Raw genomic sequence first — 16,830 nt, 5'->3', positions numbered from 1 at the left:
CCACTAGAGCGAAGTTGGCTTATGTTGTATTTCATTTTTTACAATTTTCCATTACAGAAATCTATGATCCAAGGGTAACCTTAGCTCAAGCGAGCTCTGCATGCTAATCATAGGATTATTGCTCAATGTGATGAAGATGCTCTTAGCTTTAAACCTTGTGTTGACCAATGAGGAATTCAGTCCTACAGTTTGCATTGCATGTAATAGAGCAACTTATTAATCTGACCGTCTATCTCTAGTTAATTGGCTAACTACCATGTTTTATTTTATTCAAAAGTGTTGCTGTGACGAGATCCAAAGATGCCCCATCTTTTGGGCCCCCAATACCAAATGGCGTTACATTTCGCAATTCTGATGTGTTCAGAGACTTTCTGCTGGCCAAGGTGATAAATGCTGAACATGCAGCACATAAATCGGACAAATTCCATACAATGGCAACACGAACTCGGCAAGAGTACCTCAAGGATCTGGCTGAAAACAGTGTCACCAACACACCAATTGATTCCACAGGAAAGTTCAATCTAATATCTTTAACATCAAAAAAGAAAGAAAAGACAAAAGCTCGAGTTGGTGCAGAACTATACAGCAGTGGGGCCATATCTTGGCATGTCACCACTCAAGATTTTTCCCAAGGTGTTGAGATTGAATGCATCCTGGGGATCTCCAATGAATTTATTGTCTTGACTGAGCAAGCGACAAAGGAAGTGGTATTCAACTGCTTCTGTGGGGATGTCATAGGGTGGACCCCAGATACTCAGACTATCAAAATCTTCTATGGAAGGGGAGATCATATTTTTATACGGACATCGGATGGCAATATGGACGATATCAATGAAATTGTGCAAAGGTTAAAGGTAAGGTGTAGCATTGATTCCTATGTTTTACTCTCCCCAGTGTTCGAGATCAGTTCATACTTATGTCCTGAATGTGTTGGGTCTGATGATTGAAAATCGATTTCTAAATCGATGGAAAACTGTTAAATTGGTTAACAATTCTTGAAGCGATCATGCATATGTTTATTCCCTCAATGTATACTCGCTGTGTTCATACTGTCCACCAAATGACCTATCTCAGCAGCTGTATTTTTGAATTGTTGCATGGCGATTAAGAGTATTTTACTCTTCTAGTCTCCCCAACCTCCTATGCTTTCTTTGTACTGTTGAAGTTACCTCATTGTGAGTTGTGAGGTATGGTATTGCGGCATTTATACCATTTATTTGCATTTGAATTTTCACATGCATTTCTTTTTAAAGTGAGAAAAGCAGCAGTACTACCGAAAAGTCTTTACAAAACATTTGCTAGTTTCTGATTCTTCCATTTCCCAGCAAATTCTTACTCTTATGAAATATTCCTAGCTGTGACAGTGAACCTTTTTTTTTTTTACTTTTTACTACTTCAGTAGCAAAAGAGGGTTATACTTAAAATTCATTAGGTTTTTATTCTGAGATCCGAAGATGTGAACCTTGAAAAAAGTGTTTTATGCATAATTTTGGTTGATAATACTTGAAAAAGTTTATGCCTAATGGGGGTGGTCCTTGCCGTTATTAGTAACCTCTTAACTGTTCTACATAACCAGACTGGACAGATGAATGCCCTCTGTCCCTGAACAGAAACTGAAGTTAATGAAGATAACTGAACCTTAACTACAGACGTATAAAAGCATTTGTAGTCACAAAACAACTCTTAAGTGGAAACAGTATATGAATGTGATGCCTTCTAGGCCCGTTTGCTCAGTGAGGACAGAGCAAGAATGAAAGATCTCTTCTTGAGATAGATGCAATTACCTCATACTAGTTGCTTCCATGGATTAGAATTGAGGGGTTTAACAGCCTTCATATAGACTTCCTTTCCTTCCCATTCCATCTATTAAAAAAGAATCCCAAACTGATATTATAAAATGTTTCACAGATTTAAAACCATTTTATCAAGACTGTCTGAAGAGAAATGTGGTCTGGGGTTTACTCTGTGTGTTTTCTGGCGATGCAAAACTTGGGCTGCTTTCATAGCTTTGAAAACTGAACTCATGAAAAGACAAATCGGAAATGGTGCATAGATTTGGCAAGTGTTCCAGACAGAAGATTGGATTGTCTCTGGCATGCACAGGCATAGCTTCTGCACACATTGTGAATTCCAGTCAGTTAAGTAGAGTTTTGACTAGCCCCTGTAAAAATGAATAAGTAATTTACACAATTTCTATATGCCTTTCTGGCATGGGAAGGTTCCAGTTTTTAAAACTAATTTAAACACCGCTATTCAACTGCTGAAAATTGAAGAGCAGACATTTTGAAATTAATTGTGAACGGAAATTAAATCCATCTCCTAAAAATATGTAGGTATATTCGTAGTTATCCTTGTTTATTTCACTCATTCACTTAGAGGCTTATTGGTGCTATAGTCTTCCTCCATAACTTTATTCAGCAATCATTCTCTGCATACTATTCCCAAATGATCACAGCAAAATGACCACCAGAATTAGCAGAGTTATTTCAGAAAGAATGTTATTGGGTACAGGGATGCTGTTAAGCAGCCAACATGATGGCTGCAATCTGAAATAGATTTGATCCTGGCTGAAAATCCTGTGTTACGAAGTCCAATGCGTAACCTTGGGGAAAGAAGGTGGGATGGATAAAGGGACAGAGGGCTGCCGCAAGCTAGTGGAAGCTGGACCCTGTGAAGGTATATGGGGGTTCCGCAGATCAACACACCTGCGCCACTACACTAAGGTAGGGGACAGTCAAAGTGGTACTCAACGATTTCACTGATATGGGTGAGCAGGAAACCCTCAGAGAAAGCCCTAGAAAGGCACCCATTGGTAGTGGTAAGACTTCAGAGAACAGAGACTGGGATATGCAACTGCAACCTGCCCCTTCAGATAATTTTATACTCCCCTCCCTAAGTTGAATCCTAACCATAATAAGAATTAAAAACCAACCAGGACCCCCAGAGCAAGGCGTACCCTAAGGTAAAGGCTTCTAGACAGCCATCCAAGTCCCTAAACCAGTCCCAGAAATCCCAACTAGGAAAGAATTCTTTCCTTGGACGGAAACCATATTAAATCCGTTTGCATCCCTGATTAACAGAGAAACGCATGTTCCCCTGTCTGAGGTGGGTGTGGTGAAGGAGCATTAAATGCAGAAACTAGCCTTCCCTGTTCGATAAGGATTTCTGTGTGAGCATCACATGCTAGTGGAATGGATGGGCCCAGACTATGCAGAGACTTAAACTAAGGCTTCCAGGTGAAGGGAGGCATACCCCAGACTAGCCCATATCCCTTCTAAGACTAAAATGGTGGCAGGCCAGTCCGGCCACCTTCAAAGCCACAGGGCCCTCAGTCCAAGAGCCAAACACAAGCAAGCACAGCCCTCCATATAAAGATTTCATCTATACCAGGGAGACCGACCCCCAGCGAAGGAGATATATATATATAATGCAACATACTCAGTCAGGAGGGTTGGGGTGTTCAAGCATGGAGTTGGGGGAAGAAGTTTGTTGCAGAGTGGCAAGTGTGAGTAGTACTAAGAGAAGCGCAGGATTAGAGAGCTGGAGTTTGGAGGGTTTAGCCTGGCAGAGGCTGGAGCAGAAGAGAGGTATACTCAGTAGAAGCAAACTTGTTGGGGAGTGGATGAGGTTTGAACAGGAGAGTGGTGTCATTAGGAGCAGGGGAGTTGTGGAGAGTGAGGGAGGATGGGATAACCACATGGGGAATTAAGTTGGTGGCGAGAGGGGCAGACAAGCCAGCATATAAGGAAGTTGAGTTGGAGAGAGGTTGAAAGTGCTTTATTCAGAAGCTGGGAGGAATAATGTCACCACAGGACAATGGGCATCCCCCTCAGAAGATGGTTGTGAGGAGGTTGAGGGCACATAAAACTTTTCCAGAGCGAAAGAGTCTGGTGGTTGGAGGAGAGTCAACAGCCCATTCTCTCTGTACCCTGGAGGAAAGAACTATGCAGTTGAACAAAGCTGCAAAACATGAAGGGGTGGGGGGTAGAGAAGATAAGTGTAGACTGGTGGGCCAAACTGGTCAAGTGCAGAAATTAAAACTGGTCAGAGGAGGTACGAGACTATGCAACATTTCCAGGGGTCAGGTAGGGTACCCTAGGTGGGGGCTACAAGATGGTGTAACGCGGACAAGAGTGTCAGTGCAGGGACCGGGTCCTTCAGACATGGACCTCCCTGAATTGTCCTCCGAGACCTCAACCACCAGACCCTTAACAAAGAGGATGCTTTTGCTTTCATTTCCTGGAAGGGTTCTTATGGTGCTCTCCCTGTCCATGGTGTCTGCTGTGTAGACTCAGAACAACGCATGATATTGACAAGGGGTCAGGAACACTGCAAAACCACCAACTCGTAGACAAAGATCAGGCTAATTTTCTGGATGTCCACCTGAGCCCAAAGGAAAAGACACTCCCTCGCATTTTGTGAAACTCTACATTACATTTTGACTTTCTGTAAAGAACTAAAAAAATACTTGCATCGTTTTCTTTCGCTGATCCACACTTATATATCCTTCCTCTTCCCTTCTGAAGAAGACTTGGGAGGAAGCACAAAGCTGCTTCAAGCCAATTTGAGTTTCTTTTCTGTTAAGACCTCATCTGCACTCAGTTATTACCCCTACACTAGGCTGCCAGCACTATTTTGATAGCTGTATCCCAAATTAACTAGACTGTTTGCACCATTAAGATTGGCTTGTGTCCCTCTCGACACAGCCTGTGACATCTGGTTGATTCAATATGCGAATAGTGGAGTTATTCACCTTCAGAATTTGCCTGCACAATCATCTGGCATGTGCACCACCTGTTATGCAGTCTTAGCACTTACCTGTAGAAGACATGGGAGTGTGAAGCTTGTTACTACTGCAACACTAGCTGGTGGCTGACTGGAAGCTCTTTTTCTGTGGTGTGAGATCTGGTGTATCTGTGGTCACCCACTGGCACTAAGCAGTCGGTGTGCATCTCTTTCGCTCTGCTGTGATTTGGCACAATGGCGACTGTGGCTTAGACTGGCTGGGTGCCTGGACTGGTCCTGGGGCAAGGTGCTCCTGGTGCTCTACTAGGCTGCTGCCTGGGGTTACTTGACCAGCAGATTACATCAAGCACTTTATTCCTACGGGATGTCTGTGTCCCACTGGTCGCTTGCCAGCTCTTGATGGCTTAGCGAAGCCTCGCTTGTGGCTGTGACTTTGCCCTCCTCTTCTTCACCCCCCAGTGGGCTGCTCGTGAAGATCTGTGACAACGGAACTCCATGTTAACCTGTCTGTAGGGCGAGCCTGTGTTGGGTACTTGGCCATATCCAACTTTGGTCTCCATGGGGAGCTAGAGCCTGCAGGTGCCCTAACGATACTCTGTCTGGGCGGTATTCACAAGAAACAGGTTGGTGTGGCAGAGGACGACCGCAATGGAATGCACCATTTTCAAAGTGGTGTGAAGGCATCATAAAGTACGACACAAACAGATTCAATATTAACAAAAATACTTTTATTAACTTAAATGTCAGGCTGGTGTAATGCCTAACTTGCCCTTATGCTAAGGTGGGATTTCCCTACCTAAAGGAACTAAGCATAGTCCGTGTCAGTAAGTTAAACTTAAAAGCCTGTCTGTGTCCAAAACATAAGCTTGCCCTCATACCTAAAACAAAACAATCAACCATAAACTGAACAGTGTCCCAAAAGTAACGTTCTTCAGCTCCCCTTGTGTATAGGTGCGTTACAAATGCCATATCATATTATATAGTTCCACGCTTTTTTTTGGGGTTCCCTCCCCCAAGTTCAATGTGACAGTGATCACAAAAGAAATGGTCTTGAGGCTCTGTCCTCAAGGTAATTTCCAACAACTCTTCACATCTCGGTGTTTCCTTCCCCAAGGTTTAAATGCAACAATGGTAGTTTTCCTTCTAGACTCTTTTCTTATTTATCTTGACCTTTCCCAACACATTGCAGTTTTCTGGTTTGGGCGCAGTTGTCAGACCACATGGTCCCCCCATTACAGGTTGCAGAACCAGAAACAATTAGTTCTCCTGCTCACACATAGGCTCCTCAGTATATTGCCTCTGTGTTTGAGTTTCCTTAACTTGGGTTCCTTGTGTCAGCCTTTTCAGGTTTTCCGTAGAGTGTTACTCATACGTCCCGTCCCCTTTCCTCCATCCTTGTGGGCGTCCCCCAAAATGGTGATGGTACCAGAAACTTTGGCAGCAAAGAATTTAGCCTCCCCTTTAAATTTGGTGTAGCATGCAGGGGCATAGCCCCAGACATGGGAACGCCCCTCCGAGGTCCCACACTCCAGCGCCTCACCCCAGTCCCTTTTTCCGCATGGACGGTGTCGGACCTGGCACCCAGCGCAGAGACTTTTTTTTTTTAGCTCCCAGTTTTGTTTTTTCAATCTTAACTTTCCTTCGGTGCCTCGCCTGCCGCGGTGCATGTCGGCCGCAGGAGGATTGATGAGGCCTCGGACCCCCATGCATTCTGTCTTGAGTGTTTGGGGCCCGACCACTGCTGGATGCATGTTTGGCTTGCAGTACTCTCAGTCACAGGGCATTGAAGAATCCGTTGTTGCAGCGGAGGTAGATCTTCCACTCTTTTCCCCCGCACCCCACCTTATGGACTTCGTCTTCAGGACCTCTCGTCAAGACAAGGTAGGCCCTCTGTTCAGCACAGCTCTACAGCACAGCGACTCCTGCTCCAGGGTTCCCATGGATCAGGGTTGCTCAAATTCAGCTTCTGGCAGGCCCGAGGCCTTTCAGACTACTGGCTCACAAGCCGAGTGGCTCAGGGGCCTTTCCGGGCTGTCCTCGGAAGGCCAATCAAGTTTGTCCTCTTCTTCAACCCCAAGGGGTAAGGGATCGTTCAGTGCCACCTCCAAGTGTATGTCCTCTGCACGATCCAGCACTGGTCATAAACCAAGGCATTACGACTACCAGCCAGCCGGCCGAGGGCTCAGCGCTTACCAGAGTGATCTCCGAGGTCAACGCTTCTGCTTCGGGTGCAGGACCCAAGCTGTATCCTCCCTTGGCTCAGGGCCTCCACACGCTTCCACCCAGGGCATGGCACAAGGTTTCAAAACATGCAGAGTGGCACATGGCGGAGACTGCCAGGCTGGCTGCCATCATGGTTCCGGCTCAAGGCCCACCATCGAATGGGCTTTTCAAGATGATCCCAGCCCCATTCCCTCTGGAAGCGGCAGCTGATCCTACTGTGCAGGCTTCTGCTCTGCACAGGGATACATCTCCCTATTACAGCCTTGGGGCTAAATGCACCAGGTGCCTCAGTGATTTGACCAGGAGCGGAGGCGCAGCGCCTTGGAGGGCTGGGCTCGTAGGAACCCAGCAGCTTGTGAGGACTGCTTCTTCAAGCGCTTCCTCTTCCTCATGCGTTCCCCTATGGTGAAAGGGCTCCTGAAGGATACTGTGAAGGAGGTCATCCCGCAGGTAGCTCTGCCCCGGCTCTCTGCTGGGTTCTCATCCCATTCCTCCAGTGCTGCCGGTTCCAGTGGTGGTCCCTCCACCGGTTCAGGCCCTACCGGTTGTTTTGATCACTCCACCTATACTACCAGCACCTCCCCCTCAACAGCCTTTGGACCTGTCTGCAGCTCCGGACATAGGGTGGGGGACCCCGCTGGCACCTGTCTCCCAGGGCACGGATTCCCCTTGGTCTGGGAGAAGGGGGTGGACATGATGACCACGATGAGGACAATGAGGCCCAGGGCGATGAACCCTCGGCATCCGTTAAGGCCTTTCATGACCGCCTTCAGGGCCTGCCAGAGTTATCGGATGGTCCCTCTGCCCGAGGAAGCCCCCAGGAGTCGGGTGTGGTAGCAGAGGTCTTGGGGAAGCGTATCACAAGCTATTCTGATATCCCTCTCCAGAAGGATGTTCGACAGGTGGTGCGAAAGGTCTGGGAAATCCCAGGGCCAACGCCCAGATGACAAAGTTGGACAGCAGGTTTAGGCTGAGGGACACAGAGACAATCCTCCTTGACTTGCAGCCACATTCCTCCGTGGTGGCTGTGGCCTCCTTGTATTCTAAACCATAGTCTTCGTCGTCTGCCTCCAGAGGAACCACCTCCAGTTGCCTCTCCAAGGAGGACAAAGTCCTCGAGTCTTTGGGAAAGCACTGTTATTCCACCTCAGGACTGCATCTGCGGCAAGCCAGTGCAGATGCTCTCTTGGATGCGGCTAATCAGGAGCTTGGTGAATTTCTGCCCGACCTCCCTTCCGACAAGCAAGCATCCTCCAAGGCCAGTCTGGCAGATGTCCGGGCCATGGCGCAGGACCTCATGGAGTCTTAGGGCTCACACATCGACACAGCCAGCATTGAGGAGGACGGCATGGATGCACACCACTATGTTTTCATCTGACATGCAGGAGCGGATCCTGAATCTGCCCTTCGAGGGTGTGGACCTTTTAGTTGACAAAGAAGAAAACCTCCACTCAAACCGCCAAGTCCTTGGCCATCCTGACAAAGTCAGATCAGAAATCCTTCCTTCAGTCCCAGGGCAGGACTGAGTTTAAGCCCTGTGCTTTCTCCGGCTTCAAGGGGTTCCGGGAACACGGTACACAGAAGCCTGACTGGTTGCCTAACGACAATAGGAGGAAGCAGCAGAGGATGTTCCACTGTTTTTTCTGCTCTCTCCTCTGCCCCTGCCTCTGACGCCAAGAAGCAGTGATGTCAAGGTCGGGGAACACAGCTCACCTCTGGGGGGCCATTTGGCTCTGTTCCAGGACACCTGGAAGCATCTTTTCAGCAACCTGTGGAGCCTATCTGTATTTTCCATGGGCTTCAGTCTTCCTCTTCCTTTGCCTCTACCATCTCCTCTTCATCAGATCGTGTCCCTGGCTCTTTTTTACGGAAGGTCCTTTCGCTCTTGAAAATGAAGGTGATAGAACCGGTTCCTCTTGTAGACATTGGCTCCGGTTACTATTCCAGGATTTTTGCAGTACTAAAGAACAATCAGGCTGGCCTGAGAGTTATCCTGGACCATCATTTCGAATGGATTGTGTCCTCCAACGTATTCCTCCACATCTTTGACATGTAATGTCCACAGCTGTGCACTTCGGAAACTTTTTCAGAAGAGGGTGTCCTGCGGCGATGACGTTGGGTCGATGTCCCTCGAAGGCCTACGTCGAGGGCGACGTCACCAGATGTTATAAATAGGACACACGGCGCCCGTAGCCTCAGTTCTGTTTTTTTCTGCGAACGCGTTGCTTCGTGAATCTCGGCGTGCCTCGTGTGTTCATCGTAACAATGTCTTTCCCTTCGACCCCTTCCACTCCGCGGCCTGAAAGTCGAAAATGTCACTCACCGACCCGCACTGCATTTGCTTGTGGTGCCTGGGCAAGTCGCATGACAGACGACTGCTCGAAATGCCAGTTGCTGACTGCCAAGGCCTTGCGGAAGGGAAAGCTCCAGGTAGGTAGGGGCTTTAAGCCTGTTAAATCCTGAACATCCAAATCTAAGTCCAAGGGGGTTTCCACAGACGACTCGAGGCTTTTTCCTCATCTCGGCACTCTAGGAAGCACTGTCACTGGTTGACTTCCTCGTCCTCTTCGGAGGATGGTGCCTCAAGGAAGGTAACGTGCCCGGCGAATTCCTTGACTCTGGAGGAATGGGCTGCGTTTAAAGAACATATGTTGGCGATTTTTTTAATCGCAAGGCACGGATCCGGTCTCGCCTTCTAACGAAGCCGGCCAGGATCGGTCTCGTACCGTGGCTCGCACGCCTTTGGGCTCGGGTCCACGTCACGACTCGCATCGGGAGCCTTCGAAGTCCCGTACGGACAAGGATTCGAAAAGTCGCAAGATACGCGCTTCTAGTTCTCAGTCCTCGTCCCCCACGAGACAGCAGCAACCTACTGAGGGCTCGATGCCGGCATCGACTTGGTCGACACTTTGCCATCGTATAAGCCCACGGCGCCGTCTGCACCTGTGTCGACGCCGAAGCCTTTGGGGGTCACAACGTCGAGGTTGTCAACGCTCTCGGCGTCGAAGCCTTCAGCGATATCGGCGCCTTTGGGGATTTTTTCTCGAAATTTGCATTTGGAGTACCCGAATCTCATGGATCCTCCAAGGGTGGAGGAACATCCAGTCGAAAGAACGTTACCAGTTGGTAAGTAACTTGTTCTTCTAAATCTCTTTACCACTGGAACGCTTCAAGATGATTACTCCAACGCTCATAGCCGAGTCTCTGTGTGCAGGGGACTGGATTTGTACCCTGGACGTCAAGGATGTGTACCTGCATTTTCCCATCTACCAGCCGCATATGAAGTTTCTGCGGTTCATGATAATCTTACCAATTTCAGTATAGGGTGCTTCCCTTAGGCCCAAACTCAGCCCCTCATGTATCCCCCAAGTTGATGAACGCAGTGGCGTGCCTTCTCTGCTTGGAGGGCCATCATCTGTACTCTTACTTGGACGACTGGCTAGTGAGGGAGGGTTCACCCGGAGGGGTGGTGCACTCCTGCCAAAGATTGGCAGATATGCTTCATCAGCTGGTGGTCTCCCTCAGCCAGAGGAAGTCATAGTTGTGACCATCTCAAGAACTGGTCTTCGTAGGGGTGTGTTGGAACACTACAGTTAAGCGGGTGTTTCCTATGCCCGAATGGATTCTGGCCCTGTGGTAGGAGGTGGGGCACTTTCTGGCCAACTGACCGCTTTGGCATGGTGGTTCCAGCACTTTCTGGGCCTGATGGCCTCCTGCGTGCTCACTGTACAGCTTGTTTGCCTCAAGATAAGGTGCCTCCAGCTCCACATGGTAACCAATTGGGATCAGGATACTCGGTCCCAGTCGGACACAATGCCAAAACCACATCTCCTACTGCCCAATCTTCTCTGGCTGCTGATGGATGGCAATGTTTCAGTGGGAGCCCCCTTTACCCGACGGAGCCTCCTGGTGGTGATGACAGACTCCTCCCTTTTTGTGCTGTGGTGCTAATCTGGAGGGCTATAAGATTCATGGAGCATGGTCCAGGACGGACACCCTCCTGCATATAAATCTGCTCAAGCTCAGGGCAGTGAGCCTGGCCCTCAGGTCGTTTTTGCCCCTCATCAGGGACAGGTCGATTCTGATCAGGAGGCACAATTTTACCACAATGTTTTACCTGGCATACATACCCCACCCCTCTGCATGGTGGCGGTATCGATCTGGGAATGGGCCCTGGCGGAGGGGGATTTGGATTTCAGCAGTCCACCTGCCGGAGGACAGCAATGCAGAAGTGGACCAACTGACCTTCTTGGGGTTCAACAGCTACGAGTGGGAGTTTAACACCTACTACTTGTTGCCCCCCGTTCCAGCATTGGGGCGGGGGGGGGGGTTCATGGGCCTGGATTTGTTTCCATCCCCTCTGAATTCCAAGTGCCCCCAGTTTGCTTCATGGGCAGGACTGGGTCGGGAGTCTCTGGGAGATGCTTTCAGATCTCTTTTCACGGCCGCAGGTGTTCCTGCCCACTCCTCTGCTCCAACAGACCCTACGCCAGTTCCGGACTTCGGGCTTCGGTGGGTTGCAGCCTAATTCTGGTTGCTTCCCACTGGTCTTCGAGACCGTGGTTTTCGGATCTACTGCAGTTGTGCTGCAGTTATGCTCCCAGGGTTCCTTCCGATCTCCGGCAGTGGATTCCTGACACAACAGGGCGGGCCAGTGGAACATCTGGACCCAGCCAGGCTGGCACTGTCAGCCTGGTTCCTGACCAGCTGAGGCTTCAACATGCTCCATTTTCGGATGACAACCCAGACATCATTCATCAGGCCAGGAGGCCCTCAACTTGGTCCCAATATAAGAGCAAATAGACTGCCATTGGGCTCCTGACAGGGGTCTGGACCTGGTAACATGTCCTCTGAATGACGTACTGGCTTTTTAAGCACACCTGGCCTGTTCTGGAGTTCAGGTGGATACTTGCTGCTCTTATTTGGCGGGCATTGGGGCTAACAAGAATTCCCCATAGCATGTGTTTACGGCGGCCATCCCTGTGGTTAAGGCCCACCTTTAGGGTTGTCTAGGCATTTTCTTCTGGTGCATAGGCCGCACATTGTCTGGGAACTCACTGTGGTTCAGGCATCTTTGCAGCACAATCCTTTCGAGCCGATTTTCTCTGTGGACATCAGCTTGGTGACACTAAATACAGTGTTACTGGTGGCTCTCATCTCTGCCGCAGGGTTAATGAGCTGCAAGCGTTCCCTTTGTATGAGCGCTTCATCAAGTTTCACAATGGCAAGATCATCTTGCGCGCTCAAGCAAACTTCTTGCCCAAGGTGGTCTCTCCATTTCCTCAGAATCAGAGATCTGACTGTCGGTGTTCTTCCCGAACCCGCAGTCAGAGGCAGAGAGGGCCTTGCATTCCTTGGCCTTAAAGAGGGTACTCAAGTTTTCTCTGTCCGAGAGAGTCTGAGGCATTGTTTGTGACTTTTGGGGGCTCCTCCACCGGCTCTCTGTGTTCAAAGGATTCCATCACACGTTGGATAGTTCAGGCCATTTTGGAGGCGCATACGGCCATGGGCAAACCTATTCCTGAGGGGATTCATGCCCATTTGGTCAGAGCGAAGGCCATGTCCGTCCTGTTTGAGACGTGCTTCTTGGGATGTCATCAACAGGGCGGCTACGTGGGCCACTCCATCACCCTTCTGTAAGCACTACTCACTGGACACCAGCTCCAGGCGCGATGCAGAATTTGGTCAGGCGGTTCTGAAGAACCTTTTTCTTCTTCCCATATTATGGGGCAGGTCATCACAGCTCCACCCTATGTTCTTGTTTGGTGGGGCAGGTCATCACAGCTCCATCCTATGTTCTTGTTCGGTGGAATCACCCACAAGGATGGAGTAAAGGGGCCAGGGCGCAGAAGTAAAGTTACTCACCATAATGACTAGAGTACTCATAGTCCATAGTACCCTTTCCTCCATACGTCTCACCCGCCGTCCCCTGCCAGTTGGCCAAAGTCAGATGTGTTTAAAGGGGACTAAGGTGAGGTGCCAGATGCTGCGGCCCTGCACGATGTACTATATCAAAAGGGGAAACTCAATTATTCGCTGCCAAATGTTCCGATGCCTTCCCCATGTTGGGTTGGGGGGCGAGGAGCCCACAAGGATGGAGGAAAAGGAACTATGGACTATGAGTACTCTAGTCACTATGGAGAGTAACTTTTATTTCTAAACTAGTCTTGGCATCCTTGTTCTGTACAAATTCAATGTCTCATTGTATTTCAGGCTCTTATTCACACTTCACTTTTGGTGACCCCTTTTCCCCCTTCGTGCTTAGCTTCTTTCAAGTATGTAGGTTACTGTTTTTAAGCACGGTTTTAGGGTTCAATCCATTCGCTATTCAACAAACAAATAGTTTCTCAGACTTTACTTCAATTCTGTAGTTAGTCCTTAATTTGTCTTGATACTTTCTTTCAGTTCGTTATTCAGTATTGGCAATTACTCTGCGCCTTTCTTGCATTCACTTAGTATCACAAATTCATCTGCGACTAAAGCATTTATTCCTTTGGCGCTGGTCTATGCTTTTGCGGCCCGCCTGCAACTCTTGCTGCTTTTCTCCTCTGCTCCGGTTGCTGCTTCTGTTTACGCGAGCCCTGCTCGCCTGTGGATTGGAGCTCGGCTGGCACAGACGGCTCCTCTGCTTCTGTGAGGACGGACACAGCGTCCTCTTTGTCGCAGCTCTGTTTGCTCCCACTTCGCATCAGAGACTCCCCATGGCTTGGGGATGTCGGCTGGCGTCCCGGTTCTACCTCGGCTGCCTCCAGTCTTACGGGGTTTCCTGCTGCTGTCTGCCTCGGCAGTTCCCCAGGTCTCTCTCTCTTTTCACTTATTGGTTTCTCATTGTATACACCTGTAGTCCTTCAAAAGGCTGCAGGTGTCCAAGTCTGCCTGACTTTGATTAAGAGGGCATGCCTGACCCCCATAGCTTTTAGCAAGCCTATTCCTCATCCCATTGTTAACGTGGACATGGGAGTTGTTAGTGGTCATTAATCCTAGTTGCCTCTTCCTCATCAGAGTACTGTTAAAGGGCAAAGGTGGGGAAATGAAAGTGATTTGTAATAGCCCATAAAGATTTGGGGGAGTTTGGGTTGACTTTCTAAAGTGAAAGGGGGATACCATGTCTCATCCTGGCACTCTCCTAATGGCACCCAACACCTTTTCCTCCTCCTTGTAGTACATCTCAGCTGATAATATCGTCTGTCATTTTATTGGTCAATGGGACATGGGGAACAATATCCCATAACCGCCACTGGGAAAGGGGTTCCTCCCATTAAGGTAAATGTAGAATACTGCATCTTTCCTCAGGGCACCCCAATCTGTAAGGACCCTCCACCCATGTGATCCTCCCTCGCTACTCCACCTCCAGTGTCGGGATTCAAGAGCGATGGCTTTTCCCTGGCCAACTGAGCAGAGGACCCAGAGGGAGTAAATGTGAGGACGCCTACAGGTTTCTCACGGTGGCCATTAGCAGGCAATAGCTTGTGTGGTGCAGTGGGTTCTGTGAACCGTAGCAAGCAATCCATCCGTAACAGTGCCCTGCTTTTAGGCAGCCCTGAGGGGAACATCCCCTCCAGATGATTGCTCTTGTGAAGTCATCATGACGCATGACACAGAGAACAGATTCATAATAAAAAAGTAAACACTTTATTAACTTAAATTTCAGGATGGAGAAAGGCCTAACTTGCCCTTTGCTAAGGTGGGATTTCTCTACCCATATGAAACTACGAAATGTTTGAGTCAGAGTTCAATTTAGGAATCTGTGTCCAAAACCTATACTTGACCTCGCAACTGAATCTGTACAATGCTTAGGGAGGTCAGCAACCAAAGGAAAACAGTGTTCAACAATAAAGTTCTGAGCTTCTTCCAGCTCGCAGCTTCCTTCCCCACGTGTAAAACAGTTTGACAAAAAGTCTCAAAATTTACTTCCTTGGATTTAAGGCGATAGTCTTAATCAAGACTCTGGGTTCCCTTCCCCAAGTCCAAGCAACCCAATTCAAATGCAAAGGAAACTTGAGACTCCATCCACACTTCAACAAATGTCTCAAAGCTCAAGTGTTCCCTTCCCCAAGATTTAGTTTTGTTGAACAACACAGTTCAAAAGAAAATATCCTTGTCTTAATCTACAAAATTCAATTATTTCTGCTTGCAAGTATTTGTTTCTGTTGTTTGTACCTTTCACACAAGTTGGTATCAATATTTCTTTTTTAATTTTGAAAGATCCACTGTAAATCAAGCTTAAGTGTATTTTGTTTTGCTTATTCTTTCAAGTTACATTCGCTACAGAACTCACCGCACTGTGGTTTTACTTGCTTATTCTTCAAAGTTATATTCTCTTTGGAACTCAGCATATAGATCGTGGCTTGCTTATTTTTGAGCTTGCATTCTCTTTTTGTATTCAAAATGTCTTAATCCTGTTGGTTGGCAAAGTTTTGATTCAGTCCGGTATTCAATTATGATGGGTTTTGCTTATGGCTAATTTTCGCTTTGTCTGTCGTTCAATATTCCTTTGCTTTAATTGCCTAGTGTTCGGAGACCTTCGAAAACAAGTTTCTTGACACACGCCACCACTCAGATACAAAGTATTCTCGGAAGTTTGGTAATTGACAATGAATGGACTGGGGACTTTTGTAAACATGCTCGTTTGAGATACGCGACCACTCGGATACAAAGTATTCCTGAATAATAGAGCGCATCGGGTTTCGCATTCATCAGAAACTCACTGGTTGCTTTAACAGTTCTGGCTGCAGCGCAGATCACATGGCCTTCTGTATTTGGTTTCAGGGTTCCAGCTGCTGCTACTCAGACAATCCTCTGTTGACCCTTGAACATAGGGATACAAACACCTCAAGCATAAAGGAAATCCCTTTCCTTTCCCAGCCTTCCCACACAGTTCCCTTCACCCCATTCAGTTTGCTCCATGGAGTCCTATGCCATGGAGTCCCATGCCACGCTTCCATGAACCGCCTCTGTGTAGTTTCAAGCGTCTCAGCATCCTGCTCCCACACGATTCCCTGCTGCTTGCTTGCACCAGCCTCCCTGCTGCTTCTCCTGTCGCTCCCTTTGCTGCTGGGCTGGTCTCCTTTTGTACTTTTGTACACCGGCAGCCCCTTAACAGGCTGCAGGTGTGAATGTTCAATTAGTTCTGCCTGATCATAATCAAAGGGACGTGCCTAACCTTCACAGCTCCTAGCAGGCATCTTCCTCATCACAGTACCATAAGAGTTAAGAGTATAGTCTTCATTGTTCTTAGTTGCCTCTCATCCCAGTACTGTCACGTGTCGATTGTGGAGAAATGAGGGGAACAGGCTTATAACAGCCCATGAAGGTTGGGGAAGGGTTGGGTTGGTTGTCAATAGGGATCGTGGGGATATCTCGTCTCGCCCAACGGCACCCCACAAGGAGCCTCCACTCAGGTGATCCTCCCTCGCTTCTCCGCCCCCAGGGTCAGGGAGCCAAGAACGATGGCCTTTCCTTGGCCACCTGCGTAGAGGGTTCAAGGGGTTTAGGAGTGAGAATACCCTTCGGTTTCTCGCACTTCAATTTACTTGTTTCCATGACATGCCTTTGTGGCCGTCTGACTACTAATGTATCTTCCAATAAGAATTTGGGATATGCTGAGCAAATACATTGTGAGAATCTGTCCTCACAAACTGCTGATGGCACTATGATGGCCCAAGGGCTTTCTATAGAACACCCATGCACCCATCCTTGGAGGGATTTTAACTTGCCAAATCCTCTGGCATGCACTGCACTACTAGTCCCCTCTAATTTTTTATTTTTTAAATTAATTTCTTTATTTATAGCGTGCAGAAAGCCTGCGGGCAGGTTAGGCACGACAATTAAACAGTGAGACAAACTTAAACGAATAACGGG

At 48.2% G+C, this 16,830-nt stretch overlaps 1 protein-coding gene across 5 annotated transcripts in view; it reads left to right on the top strand.

Annotated features, from left to right (window-relative positions):
* Positions 1-16,830, top strand: part of SIPA1L3 (signal induced proliferation associated 1 like 3) — a 1,632,279-nt gene that overhangs the window by 700,818 nt on the left and 914,631 nt on the right. For all 5 annotated transcript variants that reach the window (XM_069644476.1, XM_069644475.1, XM_069644474.1 and 2 more), the window contains exon 9: positions 278-854. In XM_069644476.1, coding sequence (XP_069500577.1) covers positions 278-854 — 577 coding nt within the window. The remainder of the gene's footprint in view (positions 1-277; positions 855-16,830) is intronic.

The sequence above is a fragment of the Ambystoma mexicanum genome, chromosome 2p (genome assembly GCF_040938575.1).
Source record: "Ambystoma mexicanum isolate Mex_15411 chromosome 2p, UKY_AmexF1_1, whole genome shotgun sequence".
In the NCBI taxonomy this organism is placed as follows: domain Eukaryota; kingdom Metazoa; phylum Chordata; class Amphibia; order Caudata; family Ambystomatidae; genus Ambystoma; species Ambystoma mexicanum.
The sequence above is the reverse complement of the archived record's forward strand: the minus strand, read 5'-3'. Positions and strand labels throughout refer to the sequence as shown.